Here is a 21,097-nt window from a genome sequence, read left to right as displayed (position 1 = left end):
AGTCCATTACTATTTAGTCCTACTTCACAAATGTGGTTCTCAGGTAATTAATCAAATGCTTCCCTGGTGGCTCAGCTGGCAAATAATCCGCCTACAATTCAGGAGACTGCTTGGATTCCTGGGTCAGGAACATCCACTGGAGAAGGGATAGGCTACCCACTCCAATACTCTTGGGCTTCCCTGATGGCTCAGCTGGTAAAGAATCCTCCTGCAATGCGGGAGACCTGGGTCGGGAAGATCCCCTGGAGAAGGGAAGGGTTACCCACTCCAGTATTCTGACCTGGAGAATTCCATGGACTCTGTAGTCCATGGGGTCGCAAGAGTAGGAGAGGACTGAGCGACTTTCACTTACTTTCCAAAGGAAAGCGTTTTAAATAGTCTTTGCATATAACACTGTTTTCAAAAAGTAATTACTCTTAACAGGTTAAAACACATTTGGGTACTACGTCTGAAAATGAGTTGCTGCTGCTGCTTACACTGTCAGCAATTAGCGGGAAAACTTCAGAATATAATGTAATTATCAATTACTGATAACTCAGCAAACAAAAATTAATTTGAAATAAAATGTGAAGTCACAAGATTCAGATTTTTAATGATGACAAGCTGTTCTGCTTTCTAAGTGAACTGACTGAATTCAGACCTCAAATTGGAGAGGTGTGGGAACAGATTTCCCACAGTTCCAGACAGTAACTGTTTGAGAGTTCAATAACATGAGCTATGTGGAGCTATCTGTATATCTCCAGTGGCCAACAGTGTCCAGCACCTTACAGAACTACATTGTTTTTAAACGACGTTCTCAGTCAAAATTCCCTTTCTACAGCCCAATATGTCCCCTTCCCTTAAAAAGCCCGTTAATACTGTATGGCATGAACAATTCATCCGAATTTGATGCTTGACATAGACTTAAGTGGATCTCAATCCACTTGCTTTCATTTCTCTTACTCTCATGGTGGCAGTTTCACTTTTCCGCGCTTGGGGATGACCTCAAACGCAAGACCTTTATATGGTGTTCCAACTGCCTAGATTCTAAGAAGCACTACAAACGCACAGGAAAGAAACGTCGGCACTCGCTTGCGGGATTCTCCAGGCCTACCTGCCCTTGGAGCCGCCCTTTAAACGCTCTGGTGAGCGAAGCCACGCCCGCGGTGGCCACGGAGCATGCGCGCAGGAGGCACGTCTCGGGCGCAGAAGAGAGGGCAGGCGCGGGCCGAGATCCAGGGGGCTTGCGCCCGGCCGGCTGTACCAGGCTTCTAGAGCCGCGCGGGCGGCCGTGCGGAGCGACCACGCGCGGTTTGGCGGGACTCGCCGCCGGGACACCCCGCATCCTAGTCCTGCGTCCCGCCCCTTCGCGCCGCGGGCGCCCGGCCTCCCTCTCACGGGTGGGCGGGGAAGGCGGAGCTCGCCGCCCCAGGCCTCTGCTTGGCTGCCCCCGCTTCCCTTTCCCGTTCGCGGCGGTGAAGTTCAGGTGTGAAGTATCCGAGCTCTGCGAGCAGGCGCCCATCACGGTTGCGGCTTGATTTCCTCGCCTAAGCTTCCGCGGCAGTGCTCAGCCCAGTATCTAGAAACAGTGTCGGTTTATACTGTTTTCTCGATTGGTGACAAATGTTAGCATTTATGTTCGCCTCTATACGAATATTTTGCTGGCCACTTAACTGACTTTATTTTTCTCCGAAACGCGAGATAGTTTCTTCCCCAGGTGTTTATATCCTTATTTTTCATGCGAGATCTTGACGACAGTACGTACAGAAAATACATAAAGATGATAACTAATATAGTTATATTGAGCCTGATCATTTGCATTTCTTCAGCTTTCTGGATTATGTCTATGACTGCAAGCACCTATTATGGTGAGTATGAATGTTCTAATTTGTCTTTAATTGGTGAAAGTTAGAATGTCCCATTTTGAAGGTCAAAACTCGTGTCCTATGAAGGGTTATAAACTGTTGTGTTTATTTAACTTCTGTGGCCTGACTTGGATTTAACTAACATGGAAATATACAGTGCCTTGAACGTTTTAAAGCTTTAATATTGCTTGTCATACTAGTTATACCTGTTCTAAAATATGTTTTATGTTTTATGTAATTGTTACATCTATCTTGATGAAAAGCAAGTGAAGTGAAACATAATTTTGCAAAGCAATTGCAGTGATACTTTTAATAAGAATATGCATAAAGTTCATCAGTTTCATGTGTCCTGTTAAAAAAAAAAAATGAAAATAAACGACACAGTGTTCACATTTGGAGATTTGGAAGATTTGCCTGCTGTTTGGTCACTGCCGAAGAGCAAAATTGTTTTAAAGCCTGAAGCCAATTTGCATAAATATGAGGTACTCTGAACTCAGAACTTGAAGGTTTTTGAAGCTGCTGTAGAGCACAAGTATGCTTTTGTACAGATTCCTTGATACCCCTTTATGAAAACAGAATACTGTTCAGTTGAAAGGAAAAGTGAAAAATAGAGAAAGTAAACTTATAAATGTTTATGCTGCTAAGTCTGCTGCTGCTAAGTCGCTTCAGTCGTGTCCGACTCTGTGCGACCCCATAGACGGCAGCCCATCAGGCTCCCCTGTCCTGGGATTCTCCAGGCAAGAACACTGGAGTGGGTTGCCATTTCCTTCTCCAATGCATAAAAGTGAAAAGTGAAAATGAAGTCGCTTGGTCCTGCCCGACTCTTAGCGACCCCATGGACTGCGGCCCACCAGGGTCCTCTGTCCATGGGATTTTCCAGGCAAGAGTACTGGAGTGGGGTGCCATTGCCCTCTCCAATAAATGGTTATAAGTGATTGCCATTTTAGACCTTAGTCGTTTTGCAAAGAAATGTGTGAATAATCTAGTGAATGTTTTCCAAGATACAGATTTCTGGCTGTTCATTCATGGTTCCCAGTAGGGAATGAGGGCTTGGGGAGGGAGGTAAATAAGTAACACTGCCCTTTCTTGGGGCAGTGTTAACTATGACTTGAACGAAATAGAATAAGCCAGAATTTGTAAATGTAAGTGACCCCTTGGGACCAGGCACCTAATGCAGGTAAGTGAAGCTGTCCAAGGCTTTTCTTTGCATGTTAAGCACATGAGAACAGTTTGCACTTCTAGAAATAGGATTTTCCCAGTTTTTTTTTTAATGTTTCACCCTCTTTGTCTTCCATTTTCCTTTTTTTTTTTTTCATTTTTTAAAATTTTTGTTGTTTTAGTTGATGTACGATATTATGTTACAGGTGTGCGATAAAGTGAGTCATAATTTTTAAAAGTTATGCTCTATAGTTACTGTAACATTTTCCAATTTTTGGTAGAAATGTGGGCACAAGCAATAGTTCACATTTATAATCACTTTATATTAAAGGGGGGACTTTAAATGGTAACGCCATGAATGGTCTAAAGGAGGTGGTTTCTCTTCCCCTGTAGTCAGTTCTGCCATGTGAGCCTGAACATCCAGGTTTTAAAACAGAAAACAAGAGTCTGGATTTTTTATACTAAATTTCCTAATCTTTATTGACTCAATTATCTGAAAAGAAATTATGCTAGCCGAAACAAAACAAAGGATGCCACCTTTGGAAAAATCAGTTGCTAACCTTTGAATCCTGAGGTGTGTATGTAGCCTGTGGGAATGTTACCTTTTTAAGAAATCTCTGTGAAAGGCAGAGAGAGGAATAATTGGATCGTGTTAAAAAAAATTGGATCCTGTTTGTTCTGTGCAGTTCTTGAGGTTGAATACGTGCCTGATTTCCAAAGAAAGAACCAGAAATGCATTTCACATCTTCAAATATGTATCAAATACCCATTATTATAAATAGTTGTAAATGGTTCTTAAAACTTAGGACTTACTTTGTCACTCACCAGTAGGATTGTCTCTCTTAAACAAGTTTCAACGTAAATATTTTACTTTGGTGGCTTCATCTCAGTTTCTCTGCTTACAACAGTATTTTAATCCAGAATACAGTTATCAAAGCTTGCACCCAAGACTAACCTGTGTAGGCCTGACACAATTTATGCTCTACTTCTATAATTTTCCAGGTAACTTTCAGCCTGTTTCTCCCTGGCGTTGGCTGTTTTCTGTTGTTGTTACTGTTTTGATCGTCTCTAATGGCTTTAAGAAGAAAAGTCTAGATCACAGTGGGGCGTTAGGAGGTATGTTTTTCTTTTGAACGTTTGGCGTATAATAATTGCTTGCTTATGTAATTTAAACATGTGGTTTCTAAATTCTGAACATATGAAACTATAAATCACAACGTTACTTAGTGTGATTACTTAGACAATGATAAAGTTATGCATTGTTTGCCATTCCTATTCTGCCAGAATTTCGGATACTAACATATCCTTCCTAACAAATTGAACTTTGTAGTTGATAACAAATAAATTAGTGGGATAGACTTTTCAGTACCTTGATTACTCAGCTCCTGAGTTGGATTAAATTTTCTGCAGGCAGACACATTGGAGCATTTTACCTCAAGGTGAAATGGAAGAGCCATTGGGAAGAATGTGCTCAGTCATGTCCAGCTCTTTGGGACCCCAGGGACTGTAGCCTGCCAGGCTCCTCTGTCCATGGGATTCTCCAGCCAAGCATACTAGAGCCGGTTGCCATTTCCTGCTCCAGGAGATCTTCCCTATGCAGGGACTGAACCCACGTCTCTTGCATCTCCTGCACTGCAGGCAGATTATTTTCCACTGAGCCACCTGGGAAGCCCATTTTGGGAAGAATAGCACTTGGAAATTACTGTTCGCAGCCTCAAGCGGAGTAGTCCCAGCTGAGTATTCTCAAGTCTTCAGAATTGCGATGAGGACAGGCCATTGATTTATTCTTCTGGCAGATACTTATTAAGCATTTACTGTGTGCCACTCTGCTAGAAACTGGGGGAATAGCTGTGAACAAGGGCAGGTTTCAGATTATATGGAACTTCTATTCTTTAGTACAGATAGATAATAAAATACATAAACCTTTACATATAATGATAAAGTTTATGAGAAAAAGATAATAAAGTGTGAATATTGGGGAATGTGGGACATTTTTCTGTGAATAGGCTCAGGATTAACTTTTGTGTTAAAGAGATAGTTTTGAACTGGGACCTAAAAAAGTCAGATATGAGAAGAACTGCAAGAAGCATGTTCCAGGCTTGACAAAACAAGCAGAAAGGCCCTGACATGTTCAAGCCTGATTTATTTGGGAGTGAGAATAAGACTCATTCGACTGGAAAAGTCATGAGAGATAAACATTAAAGAAAGATGCAATGGCCAGATAATACAGGGCTGTGGGGCACAAAAAAGATTTTATCCCAAGCTAGAATCCCCCTGTCTCAAACCAGAGGAGTGATGGGATCTGATATGACTTTGGGATTTTCATATTCTGCTAATGGTATAAGCCCCAAGACATGAGGATTCCCCTCAAATACATTCTATAGGCTGAGATCACTACACGATGCTGATATTTACAACTGGCAGGTCTCAAAGCCGCCTACCCAGCCTTCAAGTGGCTGCTCATTATTAGCCCTAATGTATTGTAAATGTGCTGTCCTCTGTGTTCACATACAGCAGAGATTTTATAAACTTTTATGAATTAGAGTGGGCCTTCACGGAGGCGAGATAGTCTGATAGGTAAAAGAACAAGCAGTAGAATCAGGCAAGATGGGTCTGAATAATGGCTAGGAAAGTCGTGGGACTTCGAGAAAGTCACTTAACCTCCCTGTACCTCAGTTTTCTCTTCAGAGAAGAGGGTTTTTAACATCTAACCTAGAAATTAACATGCCTTTGTAAATCAACTATACTTCAACTTTTTAAGGACTCAGAAGATGAATAAGTGCTTCCTGTGAATTACAAATATCCAATCTAGAGAAGAACAACACCATGAAAGTAACAGCTTAAACTCCATGGCACCTCATTTCCAGTAGTACCTTTCAAAGTCCTAGGAAGGGCCCTAGCAATGTGCTCTCATCGTCCTCTTGTTTTGTAAATTTTTCAGAGGTAAAAGATTTAAAAAAAAAAAAAAAGCAGGCTCCCGATTTGTAAGCTTCAAGACCCACAAAATTCTGATCTACCCCTCATTTCATTCTTAGAGTTGCAGCGGGAATGAAATAACTTCTGTGAAGTTTTTGGCTCAGTGCCTAGACACATAGCCGGCACGTATAGGGTGATTACTATTATTAGGCACAGGTCCTCGGGGAATCATGCTCATTCTCGTTCTTCAAAACTGAGATACACTATTCAAGTTCTGTTGAGAAATTGAGAAATTTATTGTTAGCACTTTGACAGTACTAACTCATCTATACCAAACAATTTGAACAATTTTTGATTAAATATAATAATATAGAGTTAGGCTTTGCTAAAAATGTTTTTTCTCGGGCAGCCTTGCCTTGGGTTTTATCGTTCTTGACCTGTGGGAAGAAACATCAAGTTCTTGAAGTGCTGTCTTCCTTTGACTTCCATGCTGTTTATTATCCTGTTTTCTCCTCTTACTTTTCTGATCTCCACTTTCTTTTCTTTCCTGCTACCATTTCCTTTTCTGCCTTCTAGCCCTTTGGCCTCTATTCCTCTCCTACTTGGCTTGATTTAGAATTAGAAGATAAACATTTGAATCCTGGCATTGCCACCTCTCTCTCTGTGAACTTGGCCACGGCACCTATCTCCTCCGAGCCTCACTTTCTTCATAAAATAGGTCCCTATGGGCTTCTTGGTGAGGCTCAAACAACAAAATGTGTGGGACACCATATCTCTTTAGTCTGTGAAGTCTTACACGGTAAACTCCCCCCAGACAGACCGCACCATATGCTTCTGTGCCCCGTGCTGTTTGAATGGTGCTGTGCACTGTTGTAGCAGTGCTTAGGAAATACGTGTGGATGGATTTTAAAACCTCCACTCTCTACCTAATCACTCATTCTATAGAAAGTTGGTATCTTTTTTATTTGGAGCTTCTTTTCCCTTTAAGGATAAAAAAACTGTACTGTTGTTTCAAAGTATATCATCGTACTTGGGAAATCTGTCCTAACGTGTGACTGCAAGTCACTTAAACTTCGTCTTAATGACTACCCACCTGTAAAATGAGAAGGAATAATAATGTCTATAGCACTGACTCATCGTGAGGAGTCATACATATAAGATGATTAGCATAGAACCTGGCACTTAAAATATGTATCTATAAATGTTAGTATTGTTTTCCTTCCACAATTACTATTATAGTCATAGGGATTTTACTCAGTTTTGCCATAGTATGTCTTTAGTGTGCTTTGAACTGAGAAGGGTTTCAGAACATCCTCAGGATCTGGGTATTTGGAGTGCTCTTGTCCCCTCAAGAGAAAGAATACTTCTAGAATAAGGAGAGGATCACATAGGGCTTATAAAGCACTGTGCCAGTGATCTGCTCCAGTCTAGTTATTCAGTGTGTTCCTTTGAACATGTCTGTGTAAATAATTTGTCATCAATCTCTTGACAAGTTTAAATTTAATCTCACTTGTCAAGACTCTCGGGTTTAGTGATTTTTGCTTTTTTTAATTCATTCCTGCAATAAATATTTAGTTTTCCAGACACTGTTTGGGGCACTGAAGACTAAGAAGTGAAGAAAATAGGTAAAAATTCCATCGTCAAAGAGCTTGCATTTCTAGTCAGGGGAAGCAGATGAGAAGCAGGAGGTGTTTGAGGCATTTAAGCCCAGGAAGAAGATGTTGTAAGGGTGATGGGAGTGCAGAGCCAGTGGGGTGTTGTCAGAAAAGGCCAGTGGTTGTGCTTCATGTGGTCTCACAAAAGTGCCCTTACCTCTTTGGTTATCATAGTTCAGGTACGGTTTTCAGTCTTTTCAAATAGAAATCTCATTCAGTCAGGTACCCAGAATTGATCAGAGCCAAGGAAAACTGGTTTATGTTGCCTACTGCCACAAAGGACTAATCAGTGAGCCAGAGTGATACTTTATTAATCTGATTAAATATAGAAGTCCTGGGCCAACTGGGTGCAAACATCACTCTTCAGGTCAGGCCAGTTGAGAAGTCAGCTTGTATTTAGAAGGTTGCTTTTCAGGGGGCTCAGTGGTATAAGAATCTGCCCGCCAGTGCAGGAGAATTGGGAGACATGGGTTCAATCCCTGGATGAGGAAGATCCCCTGGAGGAGGAAATGGCGACCCACTCCAGTATTCTTGTCAGGAAAAATCCCACCGACGGAGGAGCCTGGCAGGCTGTGGTCCGTGGGTCGGAAAGAGTCGGACACAACGGCATAGACACACCTTCCTGAGAAACAGTCAGTGATGCAAATGCATAGTTCAGAGAGTCCTGGCCTTGATATAGCATTCAAGTCTGCCAACCTCTGGTTCTCTTGGCCTTCATATGCTATATTTTGGGCTAACCAGCCTTCTTTTGATTCTCACAGTGTTTCTCTAGGCAATAGTATATATGATATAATTGATTAAAATTTATTAGATTAAAAAATTACAATCATACCTTTCCCTTTTCTGCCTCCCAGAGATTATTCCCAGGCCCCTTTGGTTGCAGTTCTAGGTAACTTTCAGCCTAGAGATCTCTTCAAGAAAATTGGAGATACCAAGGTAACTTTTCATGCAAAGATGGGCACAGTGAAGGACAGAAATGGCATGGACCTAACAGAAGCAGAAGATACTAAGAAGAGGTGGCAAGAATACACAGAAGAACTGTACAAAAAAGATCTTCACGACCCAGATAATCACGATGGTGTGATCACTCACCTAGAGCCAGACATCCTGGAATGTCAAGTGGGCCTTCAGAAGCATCATTATGAACAAATGGAGAGGATGCTAGTGGAGAGGATGGCATTCCAGTTGAGCTATTTCAAATCCTAAAAGGTGATGCTGTGGAAGTGCTGCACTCAATATGCCAGCAAATTTGGAAAACTCAGCAGTGGCCACAGGACTGGAAAAGGTCAGTTTTCATTCCAGTCCCAAAGAAAGGCAATGCCGAAGAATGCTCAAACAACCACACAGTTGCATTCATCTCACACGCTAGCAAAGTAATGCTCAAAATTCTCCAAGCCAGGCTTCAGCAGTTTGTGAACCGAAAACTTCCAGATGTTCAAGCTGGATTTAGATCTCAGAGGAACCAGAGATCAAATTGCCAACATCCGTTGGATCATCAAAAAGCAAGAGAGTTCCAGAAAAACATCTATTTTTGCTTTATTAAAGACTATGCCAAAGCCTTTGACTGTGTGCATCACAACAAACTGTGGAAAATTCTTCAAGAGATGGGAATACCAGACCACCTGACCTGCCTTCTGAGAAATCTGTATGCAGGTCAAGAAGCATCAGTTAGAACTGGACATGGACTAGCAGACTGGTTCCAAATCAGGAAAGGAGTACATCAAGGCTGTGTATTGTCAGCCTGCTTATTTAACTTATATGCAGAGTACATCATTCGAAATGCCGGGCTGGATGAAACACAAGCTAGGATCAAGATTGCCGGGAGAAATATCAATAACCTCAGATATGCAGATGACACTACGCCTATGGCAGAAAGCAAAGAAGAGCTAAAGAGCCTCTTGATGAAAGTGAAAGTGGAGAGTGAAAAAGTTGGCTTAAAGCTCAACATTCGGAAAACTAAGATCATGGCATCTGGTCCCATCAGTTCATGGCAAATAGATGGGGAAACAAACAATGGAAACAGTGACAGACTTTATTTACTTGGGCTCCAAAATCACTGCAGATGGTGACTGCAGCCATGAAATTAAAAGATGCTTGCTCCTTGGAAGAAAAGTTATGCCCAACTGAGACAGCTTATTAAAAAGCAGAGACATTACTTTGACAACAAAGATTCATCTAGTCAAAGGTATGGTTTTTCCAGTAGTCATGTATGGATGTGAGAGTTGGACTATAAAGAAAGCTGAGCACCAAAGAATTGATGCTTTTGAACTGTGGTGTTGGAGAAGACTCTTGAGAGTCCCTTGGACTGCAAGGAGATCCAACCAGTCCATACTAAAAGAAATCAGTCCTGAATATTCATTGGCAGGACTGATGCTGAAGCTGAAACTCCAATACTTTGGCCACTTGATGTGAAGAGCTGACTCATTTGAAAAGACCCTGATGCTGGGAAAGATTCAAGGCGGGAGGAGAAGGGACAACAGAGGATGAGATGGCTGGATGGCATCACAGACTCAATGGACATGGGTTTGAGTAAACTCTGGGAGTTGGTGATGGACAGGGAGGCCTGGCGTGCTGCAGTCCATGGGGTGGCAAAGAGTTGGACACAACTGAGCGACTGAACTGACTGATTCCCTCTATCAGAGCTGTTTATAGACAGCGTTGTTTCACTTCCCCAGATCTCATCCACGAGTTACAGAATTAACATGTTTTAAACTCAGAAGATAGCTGTAATTCTTAGAGTCTTCACATTCTTTGAAAGCCTCCCACTGTTACACATATTAAGTCCTTAGCACTGAGGAACCATTAGAGTTGTTAGAGGTGGGTTGAGGAGGTGGAATAGACATGTGCTGGAGACAGCAGTTACTAATCTAAAAGTTCAGACATAACTGGGAGATACAAAAAATTCTAAGATTTTTAGACTACATCAAAGAAATCATTGCTTTGAAGCACGTTGCCTTCAATTTATTCCTCATTCTGAACCTTTCCTCAACTCAAACACTGATTGCTTCACATGGTATTTTGAGGTGGCTGAAGTAAAGGGCAGCCTCCTGGAGAAGGGTGGGGCATGGTGGTGGTGAGGGAGAAAGACACTGACTGTTGCTTCATAGACCTCCATATGTTTTGGCTTTCCTCTCCAGTGCTTGTGTACTGTGAGCATGTGTGCACATTTGCTCAGCTTGCCCAACTCTTTGCGACCCCATGGACTATAGCCCGCCAGGCTTCTCTGTCAGTGGGATTTTCCAGGCAAGAATACTGGAGTGGGTTATCATTTCCTTCTCCAGAGTGGGCAGGCCTTCCTTGATAGCTCAATTGGTAAAGAATCCACTTGCAATGCAGGATACCTGGGTTCGATCCCTGGGTTGGGGAGATCCCCTGGAGAAGGGAAACACTACCCACTCCAGTATTGTAGCCTGGAGAATGCCATGGAGTGGGTAGCCTGGGTTGGACATGACTGAGCAACTTTCTCTTTTCTCCAGGGGATCTTCCTGACTCAGGAATCAAAGCCATGTTACCTACATTGGCAGGTGGATTCTTAATCACTGAGCCACCAGGGAGGCCCACATGTGTACTACTTGTGTAATATATTATAAAAACAATTGAAAAGACTTAAAGGTTGGATAACATAATAACATCATTATTATTATTATTACAATAATAATCATAATTGCAACAATAATGTGATTGTTGAGGTTTTGCCACTGTAACTGCTATTTAATGTTATTGCCAATGATCCTCGTTAACATTTATTAAGGACCTCCTATGTGCTGACTTATATAGTAAGCATATTATTAAAATTATCTCATTTAACTTTCCACAGTAAGCCAGTGAGGTAGGAATTATTATTAATACACTAATGAGAAACTGAAGCTTAAAGTTAGGTAACATCTAGTTATTCAATAGTAAGTGCAGCAGTTGAGGTTTTAACTTCAGAATGTTCAACTCCAGAGGTACAGCACTTTATTAGTACTTTATACAGCATTATCCTGTTTCTTGCACTCTCAATTAAAATGTACTGAACTTAAGTAAAATGCCAATAATCAAGTAATTCAGTGACTGATGAGTCAGTCTAGCTTGAGCTAACCAATGGAAGGAATTACTTCAGAAATAGGAATCTGGGCCCTTGTTCTGTTCTTTAATACTTAAATTATGAAATGCATGGTAGCATACTTAATTGTTTAATATCTATTCTGTTACTTAGTAGTGTTTTGTTGTTGTGTTATTTAATAAAAATCTTCATGTAGCAAAACTGAATATATTTATCTTAAGAGTTACAGAGAGCAGAGATTGTCCACCATGCAGTTAGGGGTGGAAGAGGTTGTAGTCAGCAATATTATACTAGCAGGTAGCCTGGATAGGGGCATGGAAGATAGCTGTGCCTGGATGTGCTCGTCACATTCTTGGAAAATGCCAGGCTGGAAGTACTCATGTATGTGCGTGAGTATATATGCATGAGTGTATATTTCTATGTGTGTATTCACTTGCTTTGTCCACAAAAAGCAAATATATCTCAGTAGACATGGACAGACCATGAGCCTAGATTTTGACCTCTAATATCCATTCCCCACTGGAATGAACCAGAGCTCCTCAGAGAAATGGCTGCTTTCAGGGCTGGGGCAAAAAGTAGGTTTAAGATGAGCCTCAAGTATTCTGTTATGCCAGAAAGAAAAGAAATGCTTAAAAATATATATATAGAAAGAGATGATCATGTCATATGAATACAGTTCTGAGCTTGTCTACTTTGTGTGTTTTGTCTGATTTTGGTATACCCACCCCTGCTCTCTTTTGGTCACTTATTTGCATGGATTATCTTTTTCAGTTCTTTCAACCCATTGTGTTTTTAGATTTAAAGCAAGTCTCTTGTAGTCAGCATATAGTTGGACCAGTATTTTTATCCATTTTGCCATCTCTGTTTTTTTGAGTGGATCACTTAACTCATTTACATTTAAAATAATTATTAATAAGTAGAGACTTCTGTCATGTTGGAATTTGTTTTCTATGTGCCTCTTTCTCCCAGATTCACTCTTGGATGGTCTATTTACTGAATTTTTTGTAAAGTGGAAAAAAAATCCCAGGTATGGAGGGGAAATGTAAAAAATAGAAACTTGAAAGACTGTGCTGCTGCTAAGTTGCTTCAGTCGGGTCCGACTCTGGGCGACCACGTAGATGGCAGCCCACCAGGCTCCCCCGTCCCTGGGAGTCTCCAGGCAAGAACACTGGAGTGGGTTGCCATTTCCTTCTCCAATGCATGAGAGTGAAAAGTGAAAGTGAAGTCAGTCGTGTCTGACTCTTAACTACCCCATGGACTGCAGCATACCAGCCTCCTCCGTCCATGGGATTTTCCAGGCAAGAGCACTGGAGTGGGTTCCCATTGCATACTGTTTGGTAATGTCTTAGTTGGTAAAAATGTCAATATATTAGAAATGAACATTTCCGGTTTTAATATGAAAATAACTGAAAAAATTCATTCTTTTTTTTCACAGTATTAGTGTATAGACTAAGTGTAATTTTGTATATATGTGTTTCTTTCAGGGCTCGTGGTTGGATTTATCCTAACCATTGCAAATTTCAGCTTTTTCACCTCTTTGGTGACGTTTTTTCTTTCTTCCTCAAAACTTACTAAATGGAAAGGAGAAGCAAAGAAGCATCTAGATTCAGAATACAAGGAAGGTAAAATGAATTATATTTAATGTCACTTAAATTAGTAACTTTTATTTCATCTTAACAGAAGCTTTTAATCAGAACCTGTTTAGACTCATGAAACATAAATTTTATATGAGAATTACTTAAAGTAGTGGCCTGATATAGTTTATTGTTACTTTACCATGATAGCAAGAACAGCAGAATTTTAGAAGTACTGAAGTCTATCATTAATTATTCTGAAACAATATAGAATGTGGGCAGCGTTATCATCCCACTTGTAGTCATTTTAAAAATTATAGTCATTTTTCTTTTCTTAAACTCTACAATGTAAATTAGGAGCAGTTACAGGTACCTGCATGATTTTCCTCCTGAGGAGGAAACACCCTTGTGCTCTTCATTTTCTTGTTGGATCCTAGGTGGGCAGAGAAACTGGATTCAGGTGTTCTGTAATGGCGCGGTGCCCACGGAGCTGGCCCTGCTGTACATGATAGAAAGTGGCCCTGGGGAAATCCCAATAGATTTTTCCAGACAGCACACTGCTTCCTGGATGTGTTTGTCTCTCTTGGCTGCACTGGCCTCCTCTGCTGGAGACACATGGGCTTCAGAAGTTGGCCCTGTTCTGAGTAAAAGCACGCCAAGGCTAATAACAACCTGGGAGAAAGTTCCAGTTGGTGAGTCTTTATTTAAGTTTCTTTTTTTTTTAAAAAAAAAGTGAACAGGGACTTCCCTGGCAATCCAGTAGTTAAGACTCTGAGGTTCCACTGCAGGGGATCCGGGTTTCATCCATGATCAGGATGTAAGATCCCTCATGACACACAGTGTGGCCAAAAAAAAAAAGCCTCTTGATTTATTGTATTTCTTACTTAAAAGCCTCTTAAGAATTTCAGTTTGGGGTCTCCCCTAGTGGTCCAGTGGCTAAAGCTCCGTGCTCCCAGTGCAGGAGGTCTGAGTTCCATTTCTGGTCAGGGAATTAGATCCTGCATGCCACAAGGAAGAGTGAGGACCCCACATGCCAAAACTGAAACCCAGCGCAGCCAAATAAATAATTTTTTTAAAAAGAGAGAATTTCAATTTTCCCCCTTAATTGGAAAATGACTATAGGCTATTAAACTGGTGATAATAAGTAATATTTAAGGAAGTGTTATTAACTCCTAGATTGGAGAAGGAAATGGCAACCCACTCCTGTGTTCTTGCCTGGAGAATCCCAGGGATGGGGGAGCCTGGTTGCTGCCGTCTGTGGGGTCACACAGAGTCGGACACGACTGAAGTGACTTAGCAGCAGCAGCAGTAACTCCTAGATAAATTGTATGCAAACATAGAGATTGACCTGCAGGCTTATCAGTAGGAAGGGAAAAGGAAAGAAATGGTAGAGTATCTCTTGGGAGCCTGTTACGTGGTTAGTGCTTCTCAGCAGCAGCAGCAGCAGTCTTAATAATCATGTGAATTGGTCCTTTTATTGTTTATATCTCACAAACAAGTAAACTAAGGCATAGAGAAGTTACATAACTTCATCACAGTCACCAAGCTTGGAAATGACAGAACTGAAAGTGAAACCAAGCAGCCTGGCTCTCCTAAACTCACTGCTGAAAATGTCAGGAATTATTGAGGAGAAAAGCCTCCTTTCTAAGTAGGAGGGTCTTTGGATTGCATCAGAGTGAACCCTTTCTTTGAGTTGGTTTTGATTAGACAGGTACCAGATGTTTTGCTTCTTTTGACTTCATATGTTGGCTGATTGTTCACCAGCTGATCTTGTCACGTTCTTCTCTAGGGACCAATGGTGGAGTGACGGTGGTGGGCCTTGCCTCCAGTCTTCTTGGTGGAACCTTTGTGGGCATCACTTACTTCCTCACACAGTTGGTTTTTGTTAACGATTTAGACATTTCTGCTCCCCAGTGGCCAATTATTGCATTTGGGGGTCTGGCTGGATTACTAGGATCAATTGTGGATTCATATTTAGGAGCTACCATGCAATTTAGTGGTAAGAACATAACCTTATTATTGCAACTTATTGGTGTATTAAAGAAATGAGGACTCAGCCACAGACAGTGGTAGCAGTGCCTAGCCACTTCAGAGAAGATATGTTTTAGACATATCTTAGATATGTCATGTTTATGGACAAAAAATTCTAGGACTGTATTTTTGACTAATTGTAAACAAGTTATTTTAGTTTCTTTTCTGTGGAAAGTGGAAAGCATTACAACAGAGATATTTAATGTAAGGTTTTTTTTTCACCTATGCTGCTGGTTGATTGCTAAAAGTAGTAGTCTGATCATGACACTGAATAAATGTGTCCTTAAAACCAAAAGAAAAGAGACAGGGGCTTCCTTGGTGGTGCAGTGGATAGGAGTCTGAAGATTCCACATGCCATGGAGCAGCTGGGCCTGTGTGCCAGCACATGAAACCCGCTGAGCTAGAGCCCAAGCTCTGCAACAGGAGCCGGCACGATGAGAAGCCCGCACGCTGAAACGAAGAGATGCTCCCACTCTCCACAGCTAGAGAGAGCCCATGCAAAACAGTGAGACCCAGTGCAGCCAAAAACAAAATAAATATGTTAAAAAAAAAAGAGAGAAAGAAATGGGGAAGAAATATGGAAAAGAAAAAAAAGAGATAAGATAATAAAAACAATCCCAAAGACACAGGTTGTTCAGGGAGCCAGAATAATAGGGCAAAGTCTGTAATACAGTTTTGAATTTCTTATTCTTTTGTGATAAACTGACTGACAGAGAATTATTCCTGCAGAGCAATGAGTAGAAGCTATACAGGGAATGACCATGCAGGCGACAGATGCATTTGCTTATGGGATTTTAATCCCAGGGAAGCAGAATTTGGGAGTCAGACCAGTCTTATGCCCCTCTTTCCATTTGTTTTCCAAATCCATTTGAGAAATAATTCTTCTGCTAACCTGACGCCACACGGATGATGTACTTTTCTACTGTGACGTCATGTCTGCTAGTCCTGCATCAAGATACATAAGCGTTTCTCCAACATTTTCTGTGCTTTGCACCTAAGGCTCTCCTGTCATGTCAGTGTACCGACTTGTTCTCTTTGGTGTGTCTTTGCTCCAGCCTCTGACCAACCACGTCTTCTCCTTTGATTCATACAGTGAAGAGGCTGGAAGTCTCCAGACAGTTCCCCAAACACAGTGCTCCCAGTCTCTCTTCACACCCCCGTATAATCTGGTTCCACCAACAAAACATCTGCTCTCTCAGCTTCATTAGTCTTATCTAGATGCTGGGAGGAAGCAGTTGGATTTTAATTTATACTAAAGGGTCAGTAACCATACACACAACGCATTACACTTTTTATTTTAAAGCGCCTAGGTTTTATTCTAAACTGAGTTCTTACTCGGAAATTTCTGATCATATTGAGTGGGTTGGGAAAAAAATGTGGGCTGGGGGGCAAATTGGATTCATCTCTGTGTGCCTCCTTTGTGTGAGCACCTTGCTGGGCCTTAGTGTCTATCGTAGAGGTTGCAAAGGTGACCCCTGCTTTCAGGAGCCTTCCTGCCACCTCTGCTGTTCAAGGCCTCCCTTCTCCTTCTGAAAGAACTCCAGCATTGTTGAGAGACCAGTATTGAGGCATACTGAGACCCACTTCTTCAAGGAGGCCTTTTGTAACCGTGGGTTCCTTGTCGCTCACCATGTAGGTATCCACCAAAGTCATTCTTTGAATGGCCAAGAATCTTCGCAAGGGTAGCTTCTTTAGAGCAGAAAGCTAATTTGGTTTTTGCTGTTGTTTTTTTTTAAATCAAGTCATTTGGATTTTCCACTTCATTCGCTTCTTTTTCATTCCAGGTTTGGATGAAAGCACTGGCATGGTGGTCAACAGCCCAGGGAAGGAAGTGAAGTACATAGCCGGGAAACCCATCCTCGACAACAATGCCGTGAATCTGTTTACTTCTGTCCTCGTAGCCCTCTTGCTCCCAACAGCTGCTTGGGGTTTTTGGCCTAGACAGTGAACTTTATTTCATTTACCAAAGTTAAAATTATGATGAATTTAGCTAAACTTGCAATTCCAAGTTTTATCCCAAGTTTTATCCCAAGAAGAATAACTGTAATGACAAAGCAGAAGTGCCAATTACTCCTCTAGTCCATTATGATGGCATGCCAGTTTTCCTCTCTGTGATGCATTTCTGATAGCTAATATCTTCCCAGTGAAAGACAAGACTCAATTTAGCTATTTTTCTTCTGCTGAATAGAACTTGAACAGTGAAGTTATAGTGTCCCAATATATTGAACTGAAAGTTCCTGCATGGTAGATATAAATTGTTTTGTTTATTTAAATCAGCAAAGGGACTAAAAGTGATAACATTTTTAAATGGTTGAGTTGTGATGGAGAAATGCCTCCCTGCCAGTTACCCTGATGTTATATTTAAACGAATGTGTGCGGAAGCCTGCGTAAGTGTAGTATCCTGGACTTCTCCCGTTACCTGCCACTTAGTACTGCAAGAAGTGTGGAGCTTGGTTCCTGGTGAGCTGCAAGGTCTTCTCCACATTTGTTCTTCCTTCCTCAGAGTTAGTGATGGAAAAAAAAAGTTAATGTCTTTTTCATGTGACCATTAGAAGGCACACAAAAAAGATTATTTTTAAGTAAAAGCAAAAGAGATACCTGAGATCTAAAAAATGTGCACCTTTCTATATATTTCAGTTGGTCTCTGAGCAGAAGTTATCTTAAATTTAATACCTTTAACGTACTTTGTAGCTTTCTTTGAAATTTGTCTATGAATGTGGTTTACATTAGCATCTTGACCAGTGAGAGTCACTGGAAAATTAGTGCAATTATTGTTTCATTCGCTGTCCTAGAATTCACTGGAAGATGCTGTGACTTCCTGTTAAGGTACGCTCTCCTCTACTATAGCTTCAACCAAAGTGAATGCCACTTTCAGTTACGTCCTTCAGTTTGATGGAAGTGCTAAAGGAGTTTAATATAGTATGGATTGTTGTGCTAAAAGTATTTTGAAATATCTCATGTGATTTCAATATTTTTCTTCCCCTGCCGCTTGCGCATTCATAGAAAAATTGAGGAGAGATTCATGAATAAGCCACTATCAGAGTAGAGAAAGCTTAGAATTCTTTATTGGTGACTGCTTCAGTAATTATCTAGAAATGACTTGGTTCAGGAAGAATTTTTTAAAAAACAGTTGACACACTTAAGCCTTAAGCCAAGCAACTCAGTGGGTCTCAACCTATCTGCTTTGTGTATACATTGACATCACCTGAACATCTTTTTAAAGAAATACTTACGTCTGCGCTTCTCCCCAAAATTCTGATTTATGTGGTCTGGGACACAGACTGAGTATTGGGACTTTTAAAAGTTCTGGCCGCACCTTAGAATTGTTTTTAAACACAATTTTAATAGGGAGTTTTTAAAAACACTGTTGTTAAGGCTGCTCTTTAGACCAAGTAAATCAGAATGTCTGAAAGTGAGATCCATGCATGGGTTATTTTTAGCAAACTCCCTAGGAGAGTCCAATGTTTAAACAGTTTGAGAACTATGAAATAAGAATATGCTGTCCTCAGTCACTCAGTGGTGCTTGACTCTTTACAGCCCTGTGGATGGACTGTAGCCTGCCAGCCTCCTCTGTCCATGGGATTTTTCCAGGCAAGAATACTGGAGTGGGTTGCCATTTCCTGCTCCAGAGGATCTTCCCAACACAGGGATCGAACCCACTTCTCCTGTGTCTCCTGCATTGGCAGGCTGATTCTTTACCACTGAGCCACTAGGGAAGCCCCGAATTAAGAATATCTTTATACAAATGTCAAATCATTATGTTGTATCCCTGAAATTAATGTTGTATATCAATTATAGTTCAATAAAAATAAATTAAAAAAAATACCCCATACCTAAAAGTCTCAAAAGAATGGGGCTTTTCATTTTTATGCAGACAGCTATTAGCAATAGTACTGGGTACTGTCTTTATGGATGGATAGCTTCTGGTAATACCTCCGTATTACCAGAAGTCTTACATGACTTCCCAGATCATTTCTCTGTCGTTTTTTCATATGCAGCTTGTGTTTTTCCTACAGCTGTTCTAACATTCCTCTTCTCTCTTCTCCTGGAGATTTAACTTCATGACATTCTTTGGGGCAGACATGCTCATTGGAACCATTTTGTGGTTTGGAGGAATCACCACATTGGTAACAGTTTGGGGACATATGCTTTACAGTCCTTTATTTGAAAACCAAGGGCTAGTTGTGTTTTGGAATCAAAATTTTTCAGATTTTAGACAAGTGATAGGGTAAATATAAAATATTTTACTTAAAACTGTGCAAAGAGTCTAGAAGAGCACCCATTACCAAATACATTGATACTTCTGTGGTGGATATATGAATACCACTAATAAATGTGATAACTAAAGACGCCGAGAGCCTCAGATCAGGTCAGATCAGTTTTTGTCACAGAATTTAGGAAGAAACTCTCTGTTTGCAGAGCATATTTGGATATGATAATTGTAGACTTTTAAAAAATGTGCTTTTTTAAAAAAAATTTTCCATGTATTAGATATTTTACTGTAACAATAAATAGTTTATGTAAAAAATGCTTTTCATGGGAAGAGCTCCATGGAGGCATTTACTAAAGTAATACGTGTACTGCTGCCTACCTGGGCAGCCTAAAGGCATACATTCTATTTCTTGCCATACTCTCATACAGTAGAAAAGAGCAAGGTATATGTGGCTCAGGGCAGCTCCAAAAGGAGATCTGAAGACTTCAAGGAGGAGTATTTGAAGACTCATCAAAGGGAACCATCAAGAGAACAGTGAACTGATAAGACAAGGCATTCCATCCGTAGCTTTTCTCATCACTAACTTATCTATGCCTCGGCCCAGGTGCGGATGGTGCTGGTTTAGTCACTAAGTCATGTGCAGCTCTTGTGACCCCATGGACTGTAACCTGCCAGGCTCCTCTGTCCATGGGATTCTCCAGGCAAGAATACTGGAGCGGGTTGCCATTTCCTTCTCCAGGGGATCTTCCTGACCCAGGAATCAGTATCTCTTTCTTTTTTCTAGCTGCTTTACCTGTAGGATGCTGAGTCCAGAAATGCCAACCTCATCCCAATTAGGCATAGACTTAGTATAAAGAAAAATCATGTGAGGTGACATGTTGTAAACATTGCCATGTGCCTGCAGCGCAGACAGCTGCTGCCTGTCTGCACCTGGGCGTCCTGGAGCCCCACCCTCTGGTGTTCCTGATGCCACCACAGTGAGAGAGACTGCTTGGCCAGCAGATCCCAGGGGACTTGCAAGAGCTTTCAGCGTGAATGCACAAATGTGCAACTGCACCATGGAGCATTATTGCTATAACTTCAAATGGTTCTGAACATATAAAAAATAAGTGTTCAGTATATGTTAAGTTGTTTGAGCCTAATCAGCTTTCCCATTTAAGGCAGGAAAAAAAAAGATGATCAGGAACATATTTCTGGAAGAAAATTAAAATACCAGTTTGGTTACCTGAACTTTACAGGACTGCCGTGATGCCAGTGTTTCTCAATCGTGTGACACAGTTCTAATGGCTTTGGAACTGATGAATCAGGAAGTGATTGTAGAAAGGGTGGGGTTGAGGTGGGTTAAAAGGGCAAAGCTCCTGAATTTATTTTTTCTGAGAATACATGTTAATTCCCGTTCATTTATCATAACCACATCCTTCAAAACTTATTTTACACATGTGGCAACTCTTTTTTTAATGTTTCAATTTTTTTAATGCGTAATTGATACTCTGAATCTATCCTTCTTTTTAAAAAATTGTAACACTAGAGGCAAACTAAAACATCCTTGCCTCTACTATCGCCTCAACAAATCTAGCTTTCTCCCACCTTCCTCAAGATAACAACTGCTAGAAATTTGAGATATTTTCTAGATATTACTTGTTTTGGATGTGTTTTAATAT

At 41.0% G+C, this 21,097-nt stretch overlaps 1 protein-coding gene across 1 annotated transcript; it reads left to right on the top strand.

Moving 5' to 3' along the window:
• Positions 1-333: 333 nt before the first annotated feature.
• Positions 334-18,166, top strand: TMEM19 (transmembrane protein 19). The gene is made up of 6 exons (XM_005896789.3): positions 334-1,847; positions 4,005-4,118; positions 13,103-13,240; positions 13,630-13,884; positions 14,982-15,191; positions 17,008-18,166. The coding sequence occupies exons 1-6, from the start codon at positions 1,718-1,720 to the stop codon at positions 17,169-17,171; spliced, it is 1,011 nt and encodes a 336-aa protein (XP_005896851.1). The 5' UTR covers positions 334-1,717; the 3' UTR covers positions 17,172-18,166.
• The last annotated feature ends 2,931 nt before the right edge of the window (positions 18,167-21,097 follow it).

This window comes from Bos mutus, chromosome 5, assembly GCF_027580195.1.
Source record: "Bos mutus isolate GX-2022 chromosome 5, NWIPB_WYAK_1.1, whole genome shotgun sequence".
Lineage (NCBI taxonomy): Eukaryota > Metazoa > Chordata > Mammalia > Artiodactyla > Bovidae > Bos > Bos mutus.
This window is presented reverse-complemented; position numbering and strand designations above follow the sequence as displayed.

What these genes read in the sequence shown, in the direction of transcription:
- TMEM19 (XM_005896789.3), top strand. Translation starts at nt 1,718, where the DNA reads ATGCGAGATCTTGACGACAGTACGTACAGAAAATACATAAAGATGATA. An exon ending in TCACAGTGGGGCGTTAGGAG is followed by an intron (nt 4,119 to 13,102) that starts GTATGTTTTTCT and finishes TGTTTCTTTCAG; the next exon opens with GGCTCGTGGTTGGATTTATC. An exon ending in AGATTCAGAATACAAGGAAG is followed by an intron (nt 13,241 to 13,629) that starts GTAAAATGAATT and finishes GTTGGATCCTAG; the next exon opens with GTGGGCAGAGAAACTGGATT.